Source organism: Hypomesus nipponensis, chromosome 2, assembly GCF_054491055.1.
Source record: "Hypomesus nipponensis isolate SF chromosome 2, ASM5449105v1, whole genome shotgun sequence".
Classification (NCBI taxonomy): Eukaryota; Metazoa; Chordata; class Actinopteri; order Osmeriformes; family Osmeridae; genus Hypomesus; species Hypomesus nipponensis.
Genome location: NC_140362.1, coordinates 16,876,934 through 16,897,832, shown reverse-complemented (window position 1 = coordinate 16,897,832; position 20,899 = coordinate 16,876,934). Strand labels below are relative to the sequence as shown.

The 20,899-nt window shown below is 39.0% G+C and overlaps 1 protein-coding gene across 1 annotated transcript in view; it reads right to left on the bottom strand.

The window, feature by feature from the left end:
• dgkb (diacylglycerol kinase, beta) overlaps positions 1-17,583 on the bottom strand; it is a 31,262-nt gene extending 13,679 nt beyond the window's left edge. The window contains exons 1-19 of the mRNA XM_084670425.1: positions 17,493-17,583; positions 16,174-16,250; positions 15,927-15,947; positions 15,699-15,843; positions 15,314-15,451; positions 13,666-13,715; positions 13,128-13,202; positions 12,869-12,988; positions 11,861-11,978; positions 11,580-11,668; positions 11,155-11,271; positions 10,287-10,385; positions 9,977-10,081; positions 9,052-9,125; positions 8,381-8,455; positions 6,551-6,636; positions 5,782-5,871; positions 5,478-5,638; positions 2,348-2,412 (exon numbers count right to left, since the gene is read on the bottom strand). Coding sequence (XP_084526551.1) covers positions 2,348-2,412; positions 5,478-5,638; positions 5,782-5,871; positions 6,551-6,636; positions 8,381-8,455; positions 9,052-9,125; positions 9,977-10,081; positions 10,287-10,385; positions 11,155-11,271; positions 11,580-11,668; positions 11,861-11,978; positions 12,869-12,988; positions 13,128-13,202; positions 13,666-13,715; positions 15,314-15,451; positions 15,699-15,843; positions 15,927-15,947; positions 16,174-16,250; positions 17,493-17,562 — 1,775 coding nt within the window. The 5' untranslated portion in view covers positions 17,563-17,583. The remainder of the gene's footprint in view (positions 1-2,347; positions 2,413-5,477; positions 5,639-5,781; positions 5,872-6,550; positions 6,637-8,380; positions 8,456-9,051; positions 9,126-9,976; positions 10,082-10,286; positions 10,386-11,154; positions 11,272-11,579; positions 11,669-11,860; positions 11,979-12,868; positions 12,989-13,127; positions 13,203-13,665; positions 13,716-15,313; positions 15,452-15,698; positions 15,844-15,926; positions 15,948-16,173; positions 16,251-17,492) is intronic.
• Between the last annotated feature and the right edge of the window lie 3,316 nt (positions 17,584-20,899).

The window sequence follows — 20,899 nt, the reverse complement described above, 5'->3', positions numbered from 1 at the left end:
CCTCCAGGAAAGGTTAGCTCAGTGGAGTGGTTACACAGCACGGCTAGAGACTGTGAAGGCACTGGGGAGTGTGACGTTGTAATAGCATGGTGATCACTACATACATAGGCCTTAGACCAGCATCGGATATCTAAAAAATGTATTAAAGATCTACTGTGTTTTATTATAACTATTAGCCATCAATGCTGCTCATGTCAATTGGTTTAAAAATACATAAGAGTTAGTGTGTTGAGTTCAAACTAAATAAAAACGAAAGAAAGAAGACATTTTGGCTCTCCTTCTCATATCTCTTCCCTCCCCCTCTCTCCGGGGCAGAGATTAGTGTGTAATTACATGGGAGATCAGTAAAAAGGAAAAGAAAAAAGGGGAACAGTGTATTTTAACAAGAGGGGGAAGGAGGAGGTGGCGTAGTCATCGTCGCGGGCCGACTGATTGTCTACTCTTAATCCTCGACCTCATTATCACCTCCAGGTCCAGCAGCAGTAGTAAATGAAACTATCTGCCGAGTGTCAAATCTTCACACCTTCTCTCTGGTAATCACCCCAAGGTGTAAATACAGAGTGGGAGCACAGCCCGGGCATTTCATCAACAAAATCCTCTGTCTTCATAATTAAGAAAGAAATGTGCTATTGTTATGTTGGTAATTAAAGCTGATCAAATATTTACATCTCTTTTAAGGTCAACTCGTTGACAAATTGTAATTGATCCTGTCTGATGAATGAAAGTACAAGCAACGGATAAGGAAGTATGGCCATGTGGTGTTGGGCTGATGTGTGGCAGAAGGAATGGAAACACGTGCCTCTTCTTCCCAAAACCTGCCTGCAAATACTTTCTTCATCCTTGAATGTCTACTTTTTCTGAATAGGTGTTTGGCCATGCTTTGTCTAAGCTGGGCGGTTCTGGCCTCAACAGTAGATTTAATAAAAATACTTTCCAAGTACTCTTTGCACTACACCTACAACAGAACCCTGTCCCACTGAGAAGAGCCCCTTGGACAAATCCAACAAATCTACGACACCTTGAAAAACTATAATCATGCATTATTCAACTGGCAAGGATAGTGTGTAATAGAGAGATCCTAAACCCATTCCATGCTGTAAATTATTCATTGAATTCAAATAACAGATGATATAATTTTCTTAAAATATCTCTATTTTCTCACTAAGGCTTATAATAGTTTAAAACAATATGTGTTGTATTTGTATACATGTGCACTGCAAGCTATGCACTGTATGTGTTCCTTGTGTTCACATCCGAAGCAAAACAGAATCAGTTCAAGATCAGATTTAAATCCAGATCAAAATTGACCTATGAAACACTGTGTTTCTGTTTTTCTGTTTGTCCTATGCCACCACTCACACACTAACAGTAAATCCATCATGACCGTGAGCCACAGGATAATGGTAGGCTAAATGTTGAACTAAGGTCAGAGTAAAATATGATAATGAGTACAAATGGGATTATTAGGAGACTGTGTGTCATCACTCTGACAGATACATAATGTCAAACTACCCAAGCAAATTCAATTACACAGACAATTACTCCCCACCACTAGTGAAGACATATTGGGATGTTAAATATTGATAGAAACTTAGATGCCACATTTGTTCTTCTTCAAAAGGTGAACACATCTCTTCTAGGTAATCACAGATGCTAGTTTGTCAAATCTGCCATAAACACACTGGCAAGTAAGCATCTTGCAGATATTTCATGAATTGTACAGTGGAGTTGTTTACCTTATTGCTGTGGAGTACAGTACTGTCCTTTAACATGCCGTAGGACAAACTTGGTTTGTAGGGAAATCCTCTATGTTCCACTCTGAAAGTCTAAGAATTGGGCTATTGGCCAATTTCACAACCTTTTTTCAGAAAGAGTGTGGAATTTAGCTGTTGAATCTTGCATGCACTGTTACAATCTAAAGCTGCATACATTATCACTACCTTGAATGGACTTCTGAGGATTAGAGGTGACAAAGTCATATGGAATCATTTTACACTGACTATGGTGAAATTTCAATATTTTAATGTTTGCGTTAAGTTACAATAGTGTAAATGCCAAATCCGAAAATCTACATTTTATCCCTGTAAGAGCTACATAAACCTGCATATACTGTCACTGAAATGTTCAGTAGACAATGTTATTCAGGTGAGACTATCCTAAAGTATGACACACAGGACTAAAATAAATTATTCAGTGTACCTTTTCTACCACTATACACTTACAGTGTGGTACCCAAGCTCAAGATGGCAAATTCACAGGTACACATACGCAGTCAACACACATGGAGAAGTTGACATTCACTTCTGTAAAGTGTTGGTTAACAAAATAGTATCGCTGTGTTACGTACCTGCTGTTGAACCGTTCCGGGTGTTTTTCTCTCATGATGTGGAATCGATGCGCTATAGAGGCATCCTAAAAAGTGTAAGAAAAACATTTATTAATTAAACTGATGTGACTTAGAACCATTCAAAGTAGCAACACAATCTATAAATTGAACTTTAACCCTCACAATTACAGTCAACTTTTTACCTACCAAAAAACAACATTGTCATTGCACCAAAATAGCACTAATTCTCTGTACATATTTACATATTTAACCACATCAAGGGGTGTTTTTGAATTATTGGCCAAGCGGAAGGTGAAGGAGGTATCTAGCCAGGAATGGGTTATTGACAAAGAAAGCTGTAAGCAGCACACAGGCTCTACACAAGCTAATTAATTAAACACTCATAGCGAGTAATCACAGCTCCCAACGAACATACAGAATCCTGTCGGCTCCCCTGGCAACCAACTTGTTTCCTCTCACTCTTATTCTCTATCTCTTCCTCTATGACCCACTGATGCTTGATGCTACAGTGTGCTGGTTGAATGTTAGATTCATCAGGGAGTTGTGGGAATGATCTTTTAAAGAGCTCTTGTCAGTACTGTATGTAGTACGAGTTTTCTAATGATTTTGAAGGTATATAATACAATCTTGCTCGCTTTTTTTTCAATTTCATAAAAATCGTTTGTAGTCAGAAATGTTGTGAAAAGATAAACAAAATCCCAAAATGACAAATAAGAGGGAAGAAAAGTTAGGAAACTTTTTCAGTTTGTTCCTCTCCACTTCGTAAATCTGTTTTGACCCACTCTGTCTTGAGTAGCACTTTTGAAATACCAGCCATAGGGAGGACCCCCTGCTAGCACTCTACAACATTTAGGAAAAGGCAAAAAAAAATCAATGGACTTTCTCTTCATGTCTTTTCAAGACCCTGTTAGATAAAGACCAAAGGAATTTCCAAGATCCCTGCAGACTCACCTTCTCTCTTCAACGCTAGCCAGAAAGGTGAGATGATAGGTGAGGAGGATAAAGGTGAGGAGGATATATCTGAGTGATTGTAACTTGATTTTCTAACAAACAAGACAATAACTAAAAACACAAGAAGGAAGGCAAGAAGGCCTCTCCTTTGGCGAAGGTCTCTACTTGATGTCAAACTTGGCAAAAATGAACGACTGCGCCAGTACAAATTGCAACAAAACTGAATACAGTACACTCCAACATAAAAAGTTCTCAACCTGAATGCACAAATTTCCTTTGGAATCGATAAAGCGAATGGAATTCAGTGTGAGGTGAAGTACATGTATGTATTATAATTACATTAATACATGTCCAATTAGTTCAGACAGGACTGTATATGAACTAACATTATAATAATTTGAATTACTAGAGGCCTGCAACTCCTTTAAGAAGGACACAGTTCAATCTAAATAATGCTCCCTAACTGTTCCTCTGGCTCACTCTCCATCTAGGCTGCCTTCAAATAATTACTATTGTAAAACCCTGGCACCCAAATTAATACAGGACATGTGTAATGTCCTCTCATAGCTCAAAGTTTGGTCCAATTATGAGTGGGTTCTGACAGCCTAGTGTGCCTTTTAGGGGGGAGAGTCAAGAGTAATGGGTTTGACATAAGCACCAGGGTCGTTAGGGGCCTGACTGCATTATCTTAGGAGGTCCTCAGTGATTAGTTCTGTCTCTCACCCCTAGCCCTGATTGAGATCATTACACTTCACGTCACTTCAACGTCCTCCAAATGGAATGGTTCCATTAATTCAAATCCAACTAGATAGCTGGCAAGAATAGGAGGTAGATTTAAAATAGTTTACAGGAATTACCATCTTTTCAAGAGATCATTTGAGAGTTGGGTGTACAGTAAATCACTAGATGGTGCTGAGTTTATCTTTAGTTATCTGTTCAAAACTAAATGTATTACTATAGGTGTTTTTTTCACATTGAAAGCACTAATGCTTAAATCTATTTAATGCTTTCTAAAGTAAACTTGCTATTGGAGCAAATTGGTATCATTTCAACTTTAAGGCTTTCCTTACAGGTCAATATAGTAAGATATTGGTTGTTACTACTAAGCAGGGTGTAATCACTGAACCAATCTTACATCATCTGCATAATCTCTGAACTAATTATTAGCTTGACTTGCTTTGTGATCTTTGTGGTATTACGTTCTTCTTTCTTCCGTTAGGAAGAAAAAAATCATATCACACTCAATTCCATTGAGAGCTCAAAATCTTCCTTATCCTTCACAAACAACTTCATTTGTCATCATCATGCCTGGTGGGTACTAATTCTAATGTTCATAGGCCAATGCAATACCATATACTTTCTCAGCTATTATGCTACCCCAGGGCTTTAATATGCAAGGCCAAATAATTTATTTCCATATTGTCTTTACCAGCATACTGCATTAACTTATTATACATACATTCTTTAATGTATTGTGTGGCAGGTTTTGTCAAGATAGTCTATGTAGAGTAAAATTGGTTTTAAGAGGCTAATATACAGTATTAATCAATTTACTACGAACGTCTGATTCCAGAGTTTTTAAACATAATAACAAATAAGCAGACATCGTTTAATTGAGTAACATTTATAAAGCCATGCATCTCTTATTTGTCCTGTCGAATTCAAAATTCACAAAATGAAGATGTCAACGCTTTTAACACCTGAAAATGTCAATTACCATATTTCCCTTGACATTTATCAGTAATGGCTAACATGTGCAAAGTGTAATTTGTTTCATTATGTTGAGAATGGTCAGCAATGCAGTGGTTGCTAATATTCGGTTTGCAGGTTCCCTAACACGCAGAAACACAAAATACGGTTTGTTCTTCAATTTGAAGTGGTAGAGGTTTAAGCATAAACCAATAAAGCAATAACGTATATTGTAATTTTTTGATCTAATACAGCGAAAAAGCAGACTATTTTATTTCTCTAAGTAATAGATCTGCACTGACAGTGTTCAAATAAAAACCTCAATAATTTATATTATAAAGAAAGCACTGATCTATAATTATTATGCCATTCAAGATCATGTTCTTTGTGTTTATGTTGTTACACGTTTGTCATCTTAGCTCCTCTACTGGTGTGTGAAAATAATTAATAATGTTCTTGGAAATATTGATGCACTATCCATCCTACTTACCACTCCAATTGAGAAGTAGTTGTTGACAATACTGTAAGGCACAGGGTCTCCCTTCTCCTCCTTGTCTGTGGGTGTCACATCAATCTTCCAGCGGTCCAGCATCACTTCAGAACTGTTCTCAATGTCTTTCAGGATCTTCAGAAGACTCTCACCTTCGTAGCCTAAAATATGCAATACATTTGTTTATGTGTTATGGGAAAAACAGCTCTGTGACATTAATTACAATAATTACGTTGCAGTAAGAGTTTTCCAACAAATTGTACTTCAGCAGACTCAATCACTATTGCCAAGTTAAATACTGTACCTCCTCCCCAGCGCAGACATCTTGCAAGGTCATTCCCTGTGCCAAGAGGAAGTACACACACAGGGGGGCTCCTGTCCAGGTTAGCCTTATCTGGAATGGAAGGACAACAACATAACAAGACTCAATAATACAAAGCTAACAACAATAACGAACCACAAACCAACTAGGTAACAACACAGTAATCTACTTCCCAGCTTGGAAGACTACAAAATAGACAAAAGTCTATATGGATGTCCAGTCACACCATCTATTTCTGGAGAAGCATTCGGTCCAGGCTATTACTGCTTTTTGTTTTGATTGATAAAAAATTGAGGCAATTTTTAAAGGCAAAACAAGAAACAGGTCTTTAAGACAAAATAGACTGTGCAGGCTATTTCTCAAATGATAACTAATATGTCGTTTTGGAACTCATGTAATCATCCTATTTTACCTGTCCAGAAAATGTAGGCTGAGATGTAATCAAAGTTTTGATATACTCTACGAATCATACAGTATGGTTTACTATTCCAACCAAAATAACAAAAAAGATGTTTATTTAGAAACTGATGAAAACAAATTTCCCCCAAAATAATATATACAGTACTGTAATTTGAAGTAGCACAAATAATTTCCTAGATGTAAAACACGATGAAGAAAATCACTATTAGAGGTGCAGTAGATTGGTCATAAGATATTTATTTGACATGCATTTGAATTTTAATAGTTTGCCTTGTGAAGGTAATTTATTTGCATTTGCATGTATTACACAATGCTCCTTTGCTATACTTACCAATGAAGTCTAGAATCCACCCCACGGTTCCATCCCCACCACAAGCTAAAACCCTGAAATCTGAAACGTCTCTGAAGAAATTCAACCTGTCACAAAAGAGGTAATATGGCATTAGGACCAATTAAGAAAACTGGAATAAAAGCATATGCATTTTCTAAGAATGTAATGTGTATGAAGAAAGTGATTTCCAATTACTTTAATGTATTTATTTACCAGACACTTTCATCCAAAGCAATGTACAGGGTATTTCAACCTGCAACCTGATGGTCTGTACACTGAGTAGTCTAATAATGAGAGGTATTTTCATTTCAACCCATTCATGTACATTTCTCATTTTACTACATCTTGTGCTATATTCAGACAATGATGTTCTGCTAAAACCTTGTAATGTCACCAAATAACACATTTCACATGGACAATTATTCATTTATCCAACTAGCTTGTTTAGAGGCAAATTGGATCATGATGGGCTATGTTAAGTCCAACTCCTTCCGTTCCTTCACAATAACAACCCCCCTAACTGAATGAGCAAGCCTCCAATCCTCATATGGCGGATAAATGATTCGCTCAATTACTCTCCAACTGGGACCACAAACTGTATTAGAAACAAAACAGACGGCCACAAACATAAAAGGCAACTTTGAGGATATTTAAATACCAAGAAACAAACACTTAATTTGCAGTGATTAAGTTAGCAAGGCTGCTAATTGACAGGAGTGCGTGCGGCTGCCTTGGCCTGCAGTGGCCAGAGTGACCGGTCACCCTGTTAATGCTCCCTGTATTATGGGCACTTCACAAAATATTAACATGGTTGTAGTCAGGCAAGGTCACTGGGAATGTTCTCAGTTATAGACTGGGTTCTTCCAGTGCAACAAGTCCTTAGCCATTGCTGTGTAAGAGTAGAGTACTTTCATAGCCTTTGAGGTGACAAAGCACCACACACACACACAATATCAATAGAAATCAACAGAAAATTAACCATTAAAAAACACCAGACTTTTAAGACAGAGTAGTGCACAGACATGTTTTAACTGATTGAACTGTCCGATTGGCCACTTCAGAGATCCAAACGCTACATAAATGTATCTACAGTATGAGCAAAACAAATACTGTTTAAAGTAAACACAAAGAAGAATTAATACAATAAGTAAAGAAATCAAATGATTACAAGCAAATAATTTGTACATTACTATATTTATGAAGATTTTTTTGGGAAGAGCACAAACATTTAAAACTGGGATTTGATAGTCATTCTTTGTTGGGCCTTGGCATTCTTTAATCAATTTGGTGACATGGGTATTTTTTTTAATGGTGGATTCAAAAACAGGGGTCTCGTGTCTCTGAATGATCTTCACCTTCTTGTTTCTGACTGGAACTGTCTACAGCCCAATGTCCATATCTCTGCTGTGATGCATATTATTGGTATGCATGACCACACTTAAGTTTGGCATGGCCCCCTTTTCTCTCTGTCTGTCACACGTCAATCATATTCACAATCCACAAACACCGTACACAATGTTCATACTAGAGCATGATGTTGTCGCCTCTGCAGTTTGTTATGTCTGCTCTCACATTCTAATCACAACTCTATTTTGTCCGTGATTGAATGAAGGGTCCAATTTCAAAGCCATCTCTTGCCTGAGATGTTGACTATTACTTGTCTGGGCATCAGGAAAATACATTAGTGTGTTTGTAAACACTTCCATTGGCCAGTCTCATTCTATAGGTAACTTAATAATAAGGATAATATTGAATCATGACTGGAGTGTGTTCTGTGCACTTAAGGCACTGTTACACAGTTTGTGTTGGTCTCTTAAGAGTAGAACTTACCCTGGCATAGGTCCATTCTTGGCCAGGTTGTATACCTGCCTTGGATTTAAAAGGTACTGGAACTTTCTGTAGATCCTGAGGTGAGAGATTATGAACATACATTTACAATTCGAATGCTTCATTGAAATTACATTAAACATGCCCATGATTATCCTATATATGAAACATTTTGTCATAGTAACGTAATAGGCTAATATGGATAGCCCTAATGTCCAATCAAAGTATCCTAGTGTTCTCGACGGGTTAGCTGGGAGGGACATACCGCAAGTCCTCTTGAAGAGAAGCCATTAGAAAGACTAATTCATTTTAATTTCAATTTCATTACATCAACTATCTCAAATCATATTTTGATCTCATAATTTAAATAAACGAGGCCTGAAGTAATAAGGACAAGAATGAAATGTTCAGTAATAACCCTATTAGCCCTGGGGTAAACAAGAGGGCCTGAATCTCCTGCCAGCCAGCCACATGACAGGCACGATAAGGGCCATACTGGCTAATCATTATGATGCAGTAAGTTAGTGTTAGGGTGTTAGGGTGTCAGTCACAAACTGAGCACCTGGAGGATGGTTGCCCAGAGTAACAGATTTGCCCAGACTAACAGCTTTCTCTAAGAATATAGTGTGCTAAGAGATTATATGTTTAAAGACAGAAACATAGACTCTGTATACCTTTCTCCCTGCTTCCCTCCACTCTTTGGATTCACAAAAACAAGCAGAGGATGAGTGCCCTCTATTGTCGTGATCTAAAGCAAAAGATTTGGAGAACACACATTACAGAACTGGAATTATTGATATGATACAGATTTCTAATTTCTAATAATTCATTGTCAAAAGCAACAAACATGATACAATTCCTGAATATGAAAAGTTTAGGCACAACCAATAACATATGTTTGACTTCAACAGTGAGGTTGGTCCTCAAACCAAGATTAACTTATAAGGGTTGTTTGTCACCGTCCTAATTGGAAGTGCAGTTTGTCTCATATGACACGGTCTCAGTCCATAGGGAGAGCCTCCAAGTCGCTACGATAGTTGGGTGGTAAAGTGTGGCACTGGAGGCAGGACTCCATGCGAGGCGTAAACAAGCCCTAATCCCGGGACCGTACATGTTGCCCTTCCTGCCATTCAGCAGAATCAACGGCAACGTTAGCCCGTGCACTCCCTGACACAGATGAAGCGCTTAACTCTCCTTGTCTGCTTTCCCAGCAGGATGGGGTGAATTAATGAGCTCCCTGTCCAGCCCGGAGTGATCCATTACTTCCTCTAATTATAAATAATAATCCTGATTATTACACTGGTTAGCTGGAGAGGGCAGAGATGGATGTGACAGGGATATGATTTATCATATTTCTCACAGCCACTTGCAGACAAGCAGTCGCCATAGTGGCAGGTCTTTCTTGCCACAGCATATCTGACAGATGTTTGCTAGCCCTTTCCAAGACTGATTCTTGTATGCATCTCTCCAACCTTTTTTGCCTAATAACCTCTGATAAAAGTGTAAATATTCAAATTGTAAGTTTATTGAGTGGGACAAATGTGACTTCCATATACAAACAGACATTTTCAGATTAGGGATACAGCACTTTGGCCTCACCTGTAGTCCTTGGCCATCAACTGTGACCGAGTTGGCTCTTTGCATCTTCCCCCTGCTTCCTGACTGACTCGATCTGGAGCCTTTCCTGAGTGTTGACTGCCTCTCCTGGGGTGAAAGGTACACACAGGTCACAGTCACAGCACCGTGGGTTTATTGAAATCCCGAACTACAAATGTACCATTTGGGGGGGTAAACTATAAGGGATAGGGTTAGGGTTAGAGCATTTCACAGTATTTCACAGTACACATCTTAAAAGGTCATATGAGTGAGTATAGTGTATGTTGTGCTATGTTTGGGACTGTGAGCTCACCAATATGACAGGGCAGATTGTGTTGGGGGGCAGAATATGATCTTTTAAGGGCCCACAGTCACACTCAGGTTTCACATGGGAGGCACACTTGTTATGGAGCTGGAAGAGGTTAAATAGACATTTATATCCAAGCATGAATTAAAATATAGATGTTTGTGCATGGTTAGTTCAAGTGATTTTGTAATCTGTTTTGACATGTATGCTAGTACAGTAGCACTGCACTGTATATAAGTACTGTATAACCCACATACCCCCCCATCCATTCACCCACCAACCTGGGAGCAACTAGGGAGTCAGATGGCTGAGTGGTGAGGGAGTCGGGCTGGTAATCAGAAGGTTGCCGGATCAATTTCCAATTTCGTCAATCAATCAATTTCGTGCCAAAATTACTTTGTGTCTTTGGGCAAGGCACTTCACCCTACTTGCCTCAGGGGGAATGTCCCTGTACTTACTGTAAGTCGCTCTGGATAAGAGCGTCCGCTAAATGATTAAATGTAAATGCAACCCAAAAATGCTACTGACCCACTTCTTCCACTTCCGCTTCCGCTTGCCCCCAACCTCACCTTGGTTCACCCTTCCTTTCCCTAGAGCCAACCCTTTGTAAACAACCAATACTTATCACCAATAGTATTATATTATAACAGTATTAAGATAATGTGATATAACGTTTACTAACACTATAACAATAAAGCACTTTTGCACTTTTGTTATCCTATTACAACAAGACAGAAATAAGAAATAACTGTTGGTGTAAATTGGAGAAAAAAAAGAGTGATTTCAAAAATGAAAGGTGTAAAAAACAAATCATAAACAGCAAGAAACATGTTGGAAATAATGAGATGGTTGGTTCCCCCTTTGAGTGGCATACCGTGATTTGGCACCACACACAGTGTAGCCCAGTTAGACCCTGGTAACACTTAATGGTTTTGTGACACTTGTCACACTTTGTAGGGCAGTTCCCCTCCACCCAGAAATGGTGCATCACCTGTGGAGCGAGAGAGAGACACATGGAGCGAATGAGAGGAGGGGAGAGAACAGGTGAGAAAAAAATACACCATAAGAGAAGAAAACATTTTAGACGGGCAGACTGAAAGAAAAAAAAGAATTACATTAAACAATGATGTTGTTGTATCAAGGCTTTTATTTAAACCAGGCTAATCTTGTAATTAGCAATGCTTAGAAGCCGATTGAGTTGTTTAGTTCCATTAGACAAAAAAGGAGCCCTCGGTGTAAGCCCCATGAAGTATCACTGATCAAAGCGTGCCGATTGGTAAGCACTCCAATTGGACTCACCTCTGTGTTTTTCTTAGACTTGACGTAGGTTTTGATACAAGTCGGTGGGGCGCGTGCCACACAACGCTCATGAACAGTGTACTTGCAGACTTGGACAAGGAAAGAAAAAATTAAAATACACCTTTCGACTGGGAATCGTCCCAATTATTGAATCATAACAATAAGTTAAAAAGGGCAGCAAAGGAATACATAATTTCATGAATGAGAATTACATCCCAATGCGCAAGGTAATAAACAGACGGAGACAATAAAAATGTATACAAAAATCCAACCACGCTCACATGAGCAACAGAGTCCCTGCTTCCCCAGGCCTATCAGCATGTTCAGACACAGGTTACAATAGGCGGGCTTGTTGAAGTGCTTCAGTCTCCACACATGTTGCCCGTCGTCTTTAACATTCTGAGAAAGGAATTCATGTTGTTATTGACTGACAAACCCACCACTGACTGATAGATGGTCAAATTACTGACATGGCAAACCTTAATTCTTTGCAAGGTATTTAGTTCAATTTTTGTCTTCCTTGAATTTAGTCAACATTATTACAAGTATGTGTGTCACTCATTTCATTCATCACAAGTGTGATGTTGTCTGCTTGTCATTGATTTAGGCCAGTGGTTCTCAATTCTGGTCCTCGGGCCCCCCTGCCCTGCATGTTTTAAACGTTTCCCTGCTCCAAAACACCTGATTCAAATAAATGGGTCATTATCAAGCTCAACAGAAGCCTGATAACGACCCATTCATTTGAATCAGATGTGTTGGAGCAGGGAAATATCTAAAACATGCAGGCTAGGGGGGCATAAAGACCAGGATTGAGAACCACTGATTTAGACTCAGTTCCATGAGTATGTGCATGGGTGACCATGTCTAGGCAAAAGAGTGAACACGAGGCTCCATCTAGTGGACAATCCATGAAGTTACATCTGTGTTTTGTTGAACAAAAATGGTGTACTGTATTTTACAAAGTGCTGATGTCTTGGACATTCTGACCACTGGTGGCTCCAGTGTTTGGTCATCTATCCATGACACTGTCTGTAGCAACAGTACAGAGAATAGTGTAGGATGATGAGGGATCAGATGGCTGAGCGGTTAGGGAATCAGGGCTATTAATCAGAAGGTTGCCAGTTAGATTCCTGGACATGCCAAATAAGGTTGTGTCCTTGGGCAAGGCACTTCATCCTACTTGCCTTGGAGGGAATGTCCCTGTACTTACTGTAAGTCGCTCTGGTTAAGAGCGTCTGCTAAATGACTACATGTAAAATGTAAATGGATGATGTGTTGTTGATACCCACTGTCTCCAGGCCAAGCAGCACCAGCAAAGGAATTGTTGTCATGCCACCCTGGATCCACTCCTCTAGAGACACTGTGCCGTCGTGGTCATAGTCAATCTCTCGCATCATCTCCTGCAGAATCTGTAAACACACCACAAAAAGACTAACACTGATGTCAGTGTAATGGCGTCCTGATTTAAGTTTTCAACAGTTCCGGTTTACGCTTATCCATTTGATTGACTGTGACTGGTCAAACTGAGAAATTAAATCCAGTTTTTACCGGCTTCAATTCAGTCACATCCCATTCCAGGTACTCAGCAACATGCATCATTTGAGTGATGATATGCTCCAGTTCCTAAAAACATAACAAAAAACAATAATTAAACAATATCTACAGTGCTAAACCTTTATAATTGATATCAACATGGTTTAAAGTTTAGGCACATGCAACACTTACAGTGTAATGATAGATTTTTCTTCTAATAAGGAGACTTCTACAATACATAACAAAAGCAGCTTCAACACCGGAAGCTCCAAGGTTGATGGTGTAATTATAAAGGCTGCTGTCATGGAGTGCAATTATTATCTTAACAGACAGGCCAAAAATCATATGTAAACTGAACTTTTGTCCTCTTCAATAGCAAGCTTAGCTTTTGATATGGGTCTACTAGGAGTGTAAGACCTAAGTGTAAAATAAGCAAGCTATTGTTGCTTCATCTATCTTATCTACATCTAGTTCTTTAATATTCATGGTGTATCTGCACACTGTAGTGTGCTGCGTGTTTATCAGATTTATTTATGAAAAGAGAGTGGCTTACCGAGCCGTCCAGAGATCCATTTCCATCTGTGTCATAGAGACGGAACATAACTGTAAGAATGAAAGTAAAGAAATATTTTATATTATGTGTACTATTTCAACTGTCCTTGAGAGGCAACATAGAATATTCTGTCATTCATGACAATAATAATCACATATACTCTACTTGCAACTCAAATAAATAGCATAGTGTAGTTTGTTTCTGTGTAAACTGTACCTCAGCATTGTCACCATGGCAACCCACAGCACACACCAGGATAGTGATTGAATATCACATACAGAAACACCAGTGACACATAAAAAGTACTCAATCAGTCCAAAAGTAACAGAATCGTGACAACAACACCTGCTATGAGTCATTTCCATACTAATGAGTGGCTCCTATTATTGATTAGGCGACATTCTAACCATGGTGTCAAGTTCCCCTTACTACCACCCCTGGGTACACAGTAGTGGTCTGGCTCGTGAGCAACCCAGCTGGGGTGTGGGTGAGATCACTGAGGACTTTTAAAGGGGAGGTATATGATCTCATATGGGGCTGATGTTTGTCAGGGCAGTAATGAGGAGCTAATTGACAGTTTCCTGCAGGAGTGTGTTCCACCGGGAAAAGCAAAAACTGAAGGGACGTATTTGCCTGGTGGGTATCTGAGGCTGCTCTGAGGATCTTGTGGTGATCCAGGTTGGCCACAGAAAGTTGATTGAGTGCAAGTGAGAGGAAGAGTATTGGTAAAAGTGCTTCATGATTTAAGAATACATTTTTTAAATACTGGAATGCAGTATGATAAAATACAGAAATTATTTTATGAACAAATTTTAAAAAAACACCCCTGTCAATATTTCATTTTACCATGGTATTACACTGTAGATGGTGGGTCATACGGATCTATACTATAATGCAAGGGATCTTTGTGTGTCGGTTGGTCTGTGTGGTTTTAATCTATAGTTCCACAAATCTGTGTGTGTATGTCTCACTGACAGCATCACAGGCACAGTGCACTAGTCCTCTAAACTGGGAAAGTGAATAATGCCAAATTTATTGACACCAGCAGAGGGCCCTATTTACCACTACAAGGGATTAGTTTGACATGGGAGGAAGGAAGAGAGAGAGGAGGGATAGAACCGCAGGTGATACTCTCTATGCAAGAATAAAATGTTATGCTAAATCACTGATGTGCTAACACAGTGGCTAGACTCACTCAATTATTTATACATTTTAAATATAGTGAACCACTTCTCTACTTAATTATTTATCATCCAAATACATTTATGGTAACTCTAAAAAGTCTGATGTCCGATTAACTAATACAACTTCATAAATAAAATAATACACATAAATAATAAGATAAATAAATGTTTCCAACTTTGTAATGGCAGCAACAGTAAACATACAATGTTAGTAGACATTGGAGCAAAATGTACAGCCTGTTACTAATGGATATGCCCTGGCTTAGTGGTTGTTTGTTGTTGATTATTGTAGAGGGCACAGCTCAAAAGTGACTGCGATAGAGGGAGAAAGGAGACAGAGGGATGTAGATAAACGAAAAGAGAAATCTAGAGGGATCTAGTACATACAGAGAAACAGTCAGAAACAGACAGATTAACTGAGAAAGTTGCTTTGAGTGAGAGAGGGCATTTCACAGACCACTTACATTCCAGTTTGTCCTCAGGCCGCCCCCCCTCCAGTAGTGAGAGGTAACACACAATGTCCTTCAGCTGCACCATCTCTAGAGGCCTGGGTGGAGCAGGCACCTTCAGAGGAGTGCAGCTCCCTTTGATCAGCTTTAGCCCTGCTCAGATGGGGAGGAACCAAAGGCCAACATTTCTTTTCTGCTGCTGACCGAATACAGCACATATATGCCCATTAGACAGAGATCTTTCCATGCTAAAACTGCTTAGTGGAAGGAGTTGTGGAAGTTCATTCTACAGTTTTACAGTATTTGTAAAAGTCAAGTTTTGGTTTGACTGCAACTGAGAGCAAGGTACACATGCATGTACTGGACAGTAGGTGTTTAATGCATAGGTGAAGGCTCTTACCAGTAACTCTGGGCTTTTCTGAGGAGGAGCTTGGTTTGGGTCCCTTATTACTGAACGATAAGAAGAGATGCTGACAGAACTCGTCTGGCAATTCACTCTCCAGAAAGGTCTGCATGAAGACTTTGAAGCCTTCAAAGTCAATTTCCTGCCACATCATACAAACATTGTAAGTGTCATTTATCTGGGGAGACTTGGATTACAATATTCGTCATATGAAATGGTATTTACCTGGTTTAGTATTTCCTTCTTCTACGCAGAATAAAAATGAAAAAAAAACACTGAATATTTCAATGTACTGTACAGAACATTTGCATTTCTAGTTTTTGCTTCGAACCACAGCAAAAATCTGTCCTAGGATGATCAAACAGCTTTCCAGTAAGTGATAGAAAAGTACTCTTATAGGACACATGGGATCTTTGCAACACAGTTCTCATGCACCATTAAGAGCATCACAAACATAAATGTTTTATCATACCTCCTCTGGGTTGTACTTTGCCAACACCCCAGCTCCATGGAACTCTTGCAATACATCTTTAAGCTTCTTGGTTGAGTCTGAGAAAGAACATTATACACCATGTTATTCCCCTCAAAATCCTTCTCACATTATCCGAGGTTAGCAATAATCATGTCTGGAAAGACACACATTGCTAATATTCTCATGTTTAATTTACAATAACTATAATACGTATAAACACTATAAACACTGCCTCGTAAATATGGATAGTCAAGTTTTACCATTTGCCAAAGTTGTAAATCTGCTTACAACATGATACACTCTTTACTATTAACTATTTAGATGGACCCTTACCAGCTGGATTCTCTCTCTTTTAATTTCTTAAACTATTAAACTGTTCTGACAGAAGGACAGTACATTTAAAACGTTCTTCGTGACAATAGAACAATATGGTCACAATTCACAAACACATTACCCAGAAATGTTATGGCCAAAGCTTTGTACTGGAGTTATCCAGAAAGAAAAGCATGAATTCATTATTCTTGTCTGGAACATTATCCAGTTGAAACATTACATCCATGTAGGACTTGAAATCACAATTTCAATGTATTTGGAAAGATACCATACTGAACTTGCAATATATGTTCAGCTTATTGGTAATTAAATATTATAATGTACTATTTCTCTATGTCAGAAAGTAAGGCCTATGATCTAAAGTAGAATGTGATGCAAAATATATACACTAATAAATTACTTTCTTGTACAGTCATCATGTCAAGAGAAATGTACAATTTCTGAAAGAAAAAAAGGGCCTGTATTACAAACTTACAGAAACTGTTATTCATCAGTTATGAATAATTTGAAACACAAACAACATCAGAAAGATTGTTATAGTTGAGCTGTTATGTTGCTTAATCGATGAGGGGGCTTCATTAGCAAACTACAGATATTTGTGTGATGCAAGTCAATCACTAAAAGAGCTTTTCTCTGAGCTTTGGGAAAATATAATGTGAGAGGCAAACGGATTAGCTGAAACTGCAGGGATCAGCTGTGAAGTAGCTCACCAGTGCAAACTAAATGTGACAATTAAGATGAGATGTATGTATGGAAAGTTGGTTCATAAATATATTGTGTGATTTGTGAAATTAAGCTTTTGTAGCATGTGTGCCTAGTACATACAGTATGTGTTTAACAGTATTTCTGAAAGGGTATCAGGCCACAGTATCAAGCCTACAGTACATTTATGTGCAAAAAAAGTAGGTGCGCCACGAACACATGGGTATGGGTGTAATATACTAACACAAACACATTACATTGACACAGACACACGCTACACTTACATTGTGCGTATTCCTGAAGCAGGGAGAATTCTGCTGGGGTCAGAGTGACCCATTTATCCTGGTTGGTCATTGTGATGAGTATATACTTCCTTCACATCCCCCATCCCGCAGTCTCCACTGTCCACTCACTAGAACACAACAGTGAGATCTGAAACATAACATTTTTACTCATACTCTGTCTAGAGGTTAGATGATAGTGACAGAACAACTACCTGGGGGGACACATCTTTCTTCAGAAATAGTAAGTATTTATCATAGTACAGGGATCTTAATTAACCCATATAGTTACAGTACACTGTAAACACTGCTATCTATTTGCTTGGAACTATTTTCTTTTGGGATAATACTCTAGCTTTTGCTAAGTCCCCTTGATCATTGAAAAATCGTCATGTTTACATTTAAGAACTAATAAGTTTGGTGCAAAACCATTGCAAAGCTGCTGTGTATGTGCATACAACAGCATTTTAAGACCTTGTTGAAAGAACATCTTCATTTATCTGTATCTGCCCGTGTGATAGAACGGCATGTGTTTTTGTGTCTGGGATTTTTGCATTCACTCACAACCACATCAAGTAGCAGCCAGCCCCATAAGACAGGTCTACTTTGCATGCAAAAAAAATTGTGAATAATTGATATAACCGCACGCACAAATGTATTTCCTTTCTGACAGCACACAATGACATATAGAACAGTTGAACAGTCAAACACACTGGAAGTTGTGTGCTTGATGCTTAGTGATTTTTTTCTGCCTTACCTGTAACTACCTCACTGCCTAAATATGCACTGCATAATTACACTCTAGTGGAAAGTGGAGTCAGAGTGGACTGTGTGTGCTGTTCGCACTAGTAAATCCTCAAAATATATTCAGTTTCCCAAACTCTACATTATCTTGAATTTGTTTATAAAACTGTGCAACACCTACACAAAATTGAAATTTGCCATGATCAAATTGAAAAACGGAAAAATGTGACCATTCAAATCTGTTAAAGGAATGTGTTGCGGCATCATGAACAAAAACAACACATGCAAAAGAACAGTATAGACGTTGCCGTTCAACACATTCTGACAGCAAATGATGTAGTTACAGAAAGTTCACTTGATCAACCTGTTCCAGTCTGTTCAGTTCCATAAATGGCTGCCTATAAAACATGCTTCACTTATGTCCAGTGACACAGTGATGGTATTAAAGCAGGTTGGCATTCTATACACTTAGGCTCTCATGGACTCGTGGATTCATCTGTACTACAACACCCAACAGAGGACGACAAATGACACTATTGAAAGGCTGTCACAGAGAGACTTGCTTATACAACAACAACAAAATGAATACACACATTCAGTAGTCTTGATTACAGCAACAACAAAAAAGATCCGTGCCACTATCTGTACCACAAAAAGCAACAGCACATAAACATGCCAGCATCCAACTCGCCTGCTGGTTCTCTCAGCTAACACATTGAGTAGTAGTCCTACAAGCAGATGCAAACTACATCTTCCACGCCAATATTTACAGTACACTCACCTCATGTACCCATCCATATCTCTTGCAGCTGGGAGGCAGCAAAGGTATTTGTTCATCAAATGGTATGTGGGTGTGTAAGTGTGTCTATGAGAGAGAGAGCAAGTGAGAGAGAGATTATGTGTTTGTGTGTCAATAAAACTTGTTGTTCACTGTCATTGGATACCAGGGATAGGAACCGATGGAGAAAATGAATGGACAGAAAAAAACACGGAGAACGGTCCTCTGGTTGTCCGCAGCGATCAGTTCCCATACCCATGCTTACGTCACACGCTCATCCTTCCTCTACCTCCCTCCTCTGTCCTCCCCCTTTTCCCTTGGAAGCTGATGTCCTGAGGTTTAGCTCTTCCCCGCTCTCCCTCTCCGTCTCTCATTACTCGCACTCGCTCTCTCCATTTCTCATTACTCGCGCTCTCACTCTCTCTCCATCTCTCATTACTTGCACTGTCTCTCACTCTTTCTCTCTCCCTGCTCTTGTTGCCGTGGCAAACGGTGTGACCGACATTAGCATTCAGCACGCCAGGCGGTAACCGCGGCGACCTGTGGGAATATCGCTCTACAAGACTGATGGGATGTGACTAAAGAGGGCGGGGAAGAGTTCCATTCAAACAGGAAGTCTGATCAGACAATTAGCATTATTCAACAATCCTATTTAATGTTTATCTAATAGTGGCTGAGAAAGGATAGAGGCTCATCAAATTATCAAATATCAAAATTTACATAATATCCCAAATGAAAAAGTCACATTGAATTCATTGTAAATGTATGAGGTGAATTGAAGTCATATCTGAAAAACACAAGTTGGGATGGTTTATTTGATTTCAAAATAATGCTATTCTACCTCCCTGCTTTGTTCCAGTCCTATAAAATATAGATTATATCACATAGAACACTACGCCCAGGACCAGCATGCAAATTGGATCACCAAATTCATTTAACAGCCTGGGTTTAAATGATGGCAGTCATAACTGACACTTTTCTCATATACCTACATCTACAAGGTGACTGAAATGCAGAACAAACAGGGAACAGTGACCAAAAGTAGGGTTGTAAGTGATTGACTAGTGTGCCAATACTGTTAGTGTTTTCCCCTACAGGCAGTCTCTCAACATATTTCTAGTCACAGCAGACCCAGTTCAAGTATTGACATTTCCCTCACATGTGACTGTGGGGATTGAGAGACGGTCCATGAGATTTACAAAGAGGGATTGCCAGAACACTATCTTCCCCCACCAGGGCTCTTTATCTATCTACTAAACACAGCATGAACCTTTAGTAGGATACCAATCCATGCTTCAATAAAATATGTTGTATACAAAATATATAAAATTATTTTTTATATAATACATTCTATCAGATTCACAATTTGGATAATAAGCGTGACTTAAGAAAAACTATCCATGTGCCAAGTCATACCCAACAATTGCTCTTTAATGCACCTATGTGTGCATAAGTATTATTGTACAGTATTATATATTTTGGTAGAGCCATTGATCTGTCAGGATTGATCACGGATTGAATGACATCTCAGATCTGCCTGCATATATGCAACCCTACCTCCTCTCATCAATATGCAGAGCTGTACTGTACATGAGCCACACTTTTGGCTGAAGTGCCTTATGCACAGATGGATAAATCGAATAAAAACTCGTTGATCTACAAAACGTACGTCTGTACATCAGACGCACCGCAATGAAAACAATCTGTTTCCATGGTTACGAGAAGTCCAATGAAGAATCACGAATGCACAGATTCGCCAGTACGTCATTCGAGTCTTTTAACCCGAGGCTCAGAACGGTATCTGCTGTATACAGTACTTTAGCCTTTAGTGTGAAAAAAAAAAACACTGTGCTAACTCTGTGTATCATTGTGGGGCCATTATGTAAGG